We start from the raw sequence: 4580 nt of genomic DNA on the forward strand, positions 1-4580 counted from the left end.
AGCTGACTCCACTCTGTGACCCTGTCTCTCTTTCTCACACACACGACGCGCAAAACTCCGCATTTGAACAGTCAATAGCAAATACTTTAATAACAAAACATACTTAGTCAGAATTGCCTCCTCTCCTCGGTTCATGAAACAGTCGTCCACGGTGCATTACTGTTCTGTTGTAAGTAATCTTAAAGATTCCTAAATGCATCTACTTTCGGAAGACCAAATAAAGTGCTTTTGCTTTCTCCTAGAAACACACAGCTTCTCCCTGACATGACTGCTTCAACACTAACTGTGTTACTGAAACCACACCTTCTTTCTTTGCGTGAACATTTGCGTGAACATTACGCACATATTTCCACACAGTGACGTAGAGATGTGGGGCGTGTTTAAACGAGGTGTTTTAGGAAGGCGTGGACGAGTGTTAACTTTTATAAAGAATATCTCTTTGGATTTGAGACTTTAGTCTTTGCTACTTTACAGATCTTCTTTATTCACCAAGAGCTTGCAACACTCCAAAGCGAAAGTTAAAATTGAAATTGCATCATATGAACCCTTTAAGAGCATTTAGGAGTATATATCATGATTTTTTTTTTTCTTTGTCAGGCTTGGCAGGAGAAAAGGGCATTCAGGGTCCTCGTGGATTGTCAGGACAAAGTGGTCAGGATGGACACAAGGGAGAAAAAGGAGACATTGGGCCTGAGGGACCCAAAGGTTAGGTCTTTGTTAACACATGTACGCGCACACACACACACACACACACACACACCATAATTTTGACTATTAATGATTTCGTTTCATAGATTTTCTTTTTTTATATACGGTAAATTATATGTTTTATGTATTAAACCGACCCCTAAACCTACTCCTCACAGAAACCTGTGCAAAACAGGTTTAAACAGAAACATGATTTGATCAGTTTATAAGCCTTTTTAACTAATGAGCTCCTGCTCTCTAGTCAGTGTTTACTATATCAGCGAGAAGACTGTTGAATAGTCAGGACATTTTGGACCTCATAAGCAGTTAAACCTGTACACACACACATATATATATACTGAAATTGGATTTTTTGCCCATGTCTGACACAGGTTGGAATTTTATGCACGCGTGTAAACACAAAAATCCACATGAGATCCGATTTTTCCACATCCGATCTGAGCCGTTTCCAAATGTGGTTTTAAATCAGATACATAGCCAATATCTGGACATCCGACCTATGTCTAAACACACATATCCGATTCCCCGCAGAACTCCCAATGCGAGGGCGACACGTTTGCCCATAAAGGTAGCGTTTTAATGCCAGTGTGCTGTATGCGCTCACATTTTATTGAGATGGAAACTTAAAAAAATTGCACATTCAGGAGCGGGTTTTCAACCTCTGCCCCATGAATTTTATAAATACAACAGCTTCGCTGCTAAAAGCTACATTAAATTTCTTAGCAATGAGGTGATAACTTTCACTTCACTGTAAAACCTGACAAGTCACAGTAACTCAACCCGTTTGAGTAAACAGATTGTCTTTACTTAAACCATGTAAGAAAAAAAAGCAATTATAAAAATGTTATCAAGTGATTAATTAAGTGCTGATTGAGCTTTAGTGATGAACAGCTGCTGTTAACAAACAGCATCACCAGCTCCACTTATTAATAACCAGACTGACTTTATTTCTGTCAGACGTCTACAGAAGATCTTAATGAGAATTAACTAAGGTTTAGATGTTGATTTATTGTTATATTTGAAGTAACCATGTTAGAGATCAGTGTTGCTTTAGTTGGGCTCTTGACCCTTGATTTCTGTCTTAGATTATTTTTTTTTTTGGATGTTGTAACCATGTGTTTTTGAAACATGTTTGTTATAACTCAAAAACCCAGAAAAAAATATGATCAGGTATTGATTGTTATACAGCATATTGGTGATGATAATCATCAATTATGGAGCTGTTCAGAGTTCAAAATCTTATTAAATAGATGTTCTATAGTTAGTTCAGTTGATTACAATAAAAGCCATTCAAAAAGTCAGTGTTTTTTTTTCATAATCAGTTAATATAAAGGACTTTCCAAACAGTTTGGTCTTCTATGGTGTCAATTAGTCACACACAGACATCAATAATCAGAATATGAACCTCAACAATGGTTTATGAAAAAAAAAAAAAAAAAACATGCTGCAATGCATGCTGGGTACTATTGTAGTACTCATCCATGGCTCCCAGCATGCTCTGCTGCATTTTTTATTTGTATTTTTATATGGTCACCATTGTTGAGGTTCATGTGCTGATTATTGATGTCTGTGTGTGATTATGTAACACCAGAGAAAACCAAACTGTTTGGAAAGTTCTTTATATTAACTGATTATCACAGAACCACTGGCTCTTAGAATCACTTTTACTGTAATCAATCGAACTAATTACACAACACCTATTTCATCAGAGATTAGATTCCAAACAGTTTAATGATCAATGATTATCATCACCATACAGTATAACAACCAACATCTAGGTACAGATTTGATTAAAAAAAAAAATGATAACCTGAATGCACTGTAAGATGCTTTGGATAAAAGCAGCTTCTAAGAGTGTGAGTGTGTGTATAACACCTGATGACACTTTCTCTGGGCTTTTGAGTTACAACAAATGGTTACAACAGCCAAAGAAAAAACTAAGACAGAAACCAAGGGTCAAGAGCCCAACTAAAGCAAACACTGATCTCTAACATGGTTAGTTTAAATGAAAACATAAATCAACATCTAAACCTTAGTTAATTCTCAATCAGATCTTCTGTAGACGTCTGACAGAAATAAAGTCAGTCTGGTTATTAATAAGTGGAGCTGGTGATGCTGTTTGTGGGGTTGTTTAATCAGATCTTGAGAGATTTAATGCATTTTATTTCAGTTTATTTTAATCTAAGGCTGTGTCCTGAAGTCAGTTGTAGTTCTTGTGTTTCTCTTTTCTTCAGTAATTCTGTTTGTTAACAGCAGCTGTTCATCACTAATTCACAATTATCACTCAATTAATCACTTAATTATTTAATTGCAATGTATGCCTTCTTTCAGTGAACTCAACTGAATTAAGTTCAGAGTACTCATAACTGTTAGTTTTAAAACTTAAATGGTTTAAGGCAATCGGTTTCCTCAAACGGTTTGAGTTAACATAACTTGTCAGGTTTTAGTGAGGCTGTGTCTGAAATTAGTTGTAGTTCCTTTCTCTCTTTTCTTCAGTAATTCTGTTTGTTAACAGCAGGTGTTCATCACTAATGCTCAATTATCACTCAATTAATCACTTAATTTCTTAATTGCAATGTATATCTTCTTTCAGTGAACTCAACTGAATTAAGTTCAGAGTACTCATAAGTTTTAAAACTTAAATGGTTTAAGGTAATCGGTTTCCTCAAACGGTTTGAGTAAACCCAACTTGTCATGTTTTTAAGGATATTTGTTTACACAAAAGGTTTGAGTTACGTTACTTGTCGGGTTTTACAGTGTGTTAGTTTTTAAAACTTAAATGGTTTAAGGCAATCGGTCGTTTCCTCAAACGGTTTGAGTAAACCTAACTTGTCAGGTTTTTAAGGATATCTGGTTTACTCAAACGGTTTTGAGTTTGTCTTTTTTCTCTCTCTCCCTCTTACTTGTCGGGTTTTACAGTGTTGTTACAAGTTTCACACTCGCGTAGTCTCTCTCTCTCCCTCTCTCGACGTGAATTATGTGAATAATTTTAATAGCAAGGCCATTCAAAGCTCGAGGATCTACCATGTGCGATCACTCACAATCATTTTGGGTGGGAATTATGTAAACACAGATATTGGATACCAGTCGTGTCTAAATTGAATGTAAACAGATGGGCCAAAAAAAATTGGATATGGTCAAAAGATCAGATCTGTGCATTAAGGCATGCAGTATAAATGCAGCCTGTATCTTTAAGGCCCTGATATACTCAAAACATTCTTCGTTTAGGGGTAAAATGAAATACGTGGGCAGTAGTATACTGTTAGCAAACATCCCAGCGCCACCCACTCTGATGAAAGCAACACTTAAATTAAATATGTAAATATGTGCTGCGTGCTTTATTTATTTCGTTTTGTCCGGATTTTGTTTGAAATGACGTCATAGCAGAAATGTTCACAAGAATTTAACTTGGAGTCCAAGTCAAGTCTCAAGTCATTTAATGGCTCGCTAAAAAAATCCCATTCCGAATCCTCATGTGTTGAAATCTTCCTACAAAGCTGTTTTATAGGCTATAGCACCCGTAATATCATATGATCATCTTTTTTAAGAAGAAATAATTAAAATACACACAGCATCCTATCTACTTATATGTTTTAATGCATTACCATGTTCACAGCAGTTTTTTCTGTAATCAAATTCTATAATAAGAGTCCTATCTACCATGACACATAAAAAAATATGTGGCACAGATATTACAAAACCATACAAATAAATTATTTATTTTTTAAGTCAGGGGTATTCAATTAAAGTTCCAAGATGTTTTCTTCCAAGCAGAGGTCCGGACAAAAAAAAAAATTCTTTTTACATGAATTGTATTTTTACATTTAGAGACATGCGAGGCCATGTGACAAAAAATACTGTTTCTGTTCAGG

The 4580-nt window shown here is 35.5% G+C and overlaps 1 protein-coding gene across 1 annotated transcript in view; it reads left to right on the plus strand.

Moving 5' to 3' along the window:
• The first annotated feature begins 524 nt into the window (after positions 1-524).
• The window catches only part of LOC109072009 (scavenger receptor class A member 5-like), a 16282-nt gene continuing 12226 nt past the window's right edge, over positions 525-4580 (plus strand). Inside the window, exon 1 of the mRNA XM_042747015.1 lies at positions 525-705. Within this exon, the coding sequence (XP_042602949.1) occupies positions 540-705 (166 nt within the window). The 5' untranslated portion in view covers positions 525-539. The remainder of the gene's footprint in view (positions 706-4580) is intronic.

Source organism: Cyprinus carpio, chromosome B20 (genome assembly GCF_018340385.1).
Source record: "Cyprinus carpio isolate SPL01 chromosome B20, ASM1834038v1, whole genome shotgun sequence".
In the NCBI taxonomy this organism is placed as follows: Eukaryota; Metazoa; Chordata; class Actinopteri; order Cypriniformes; family Cyprinidae; genus Cyprinus; species Cyprinus carpio.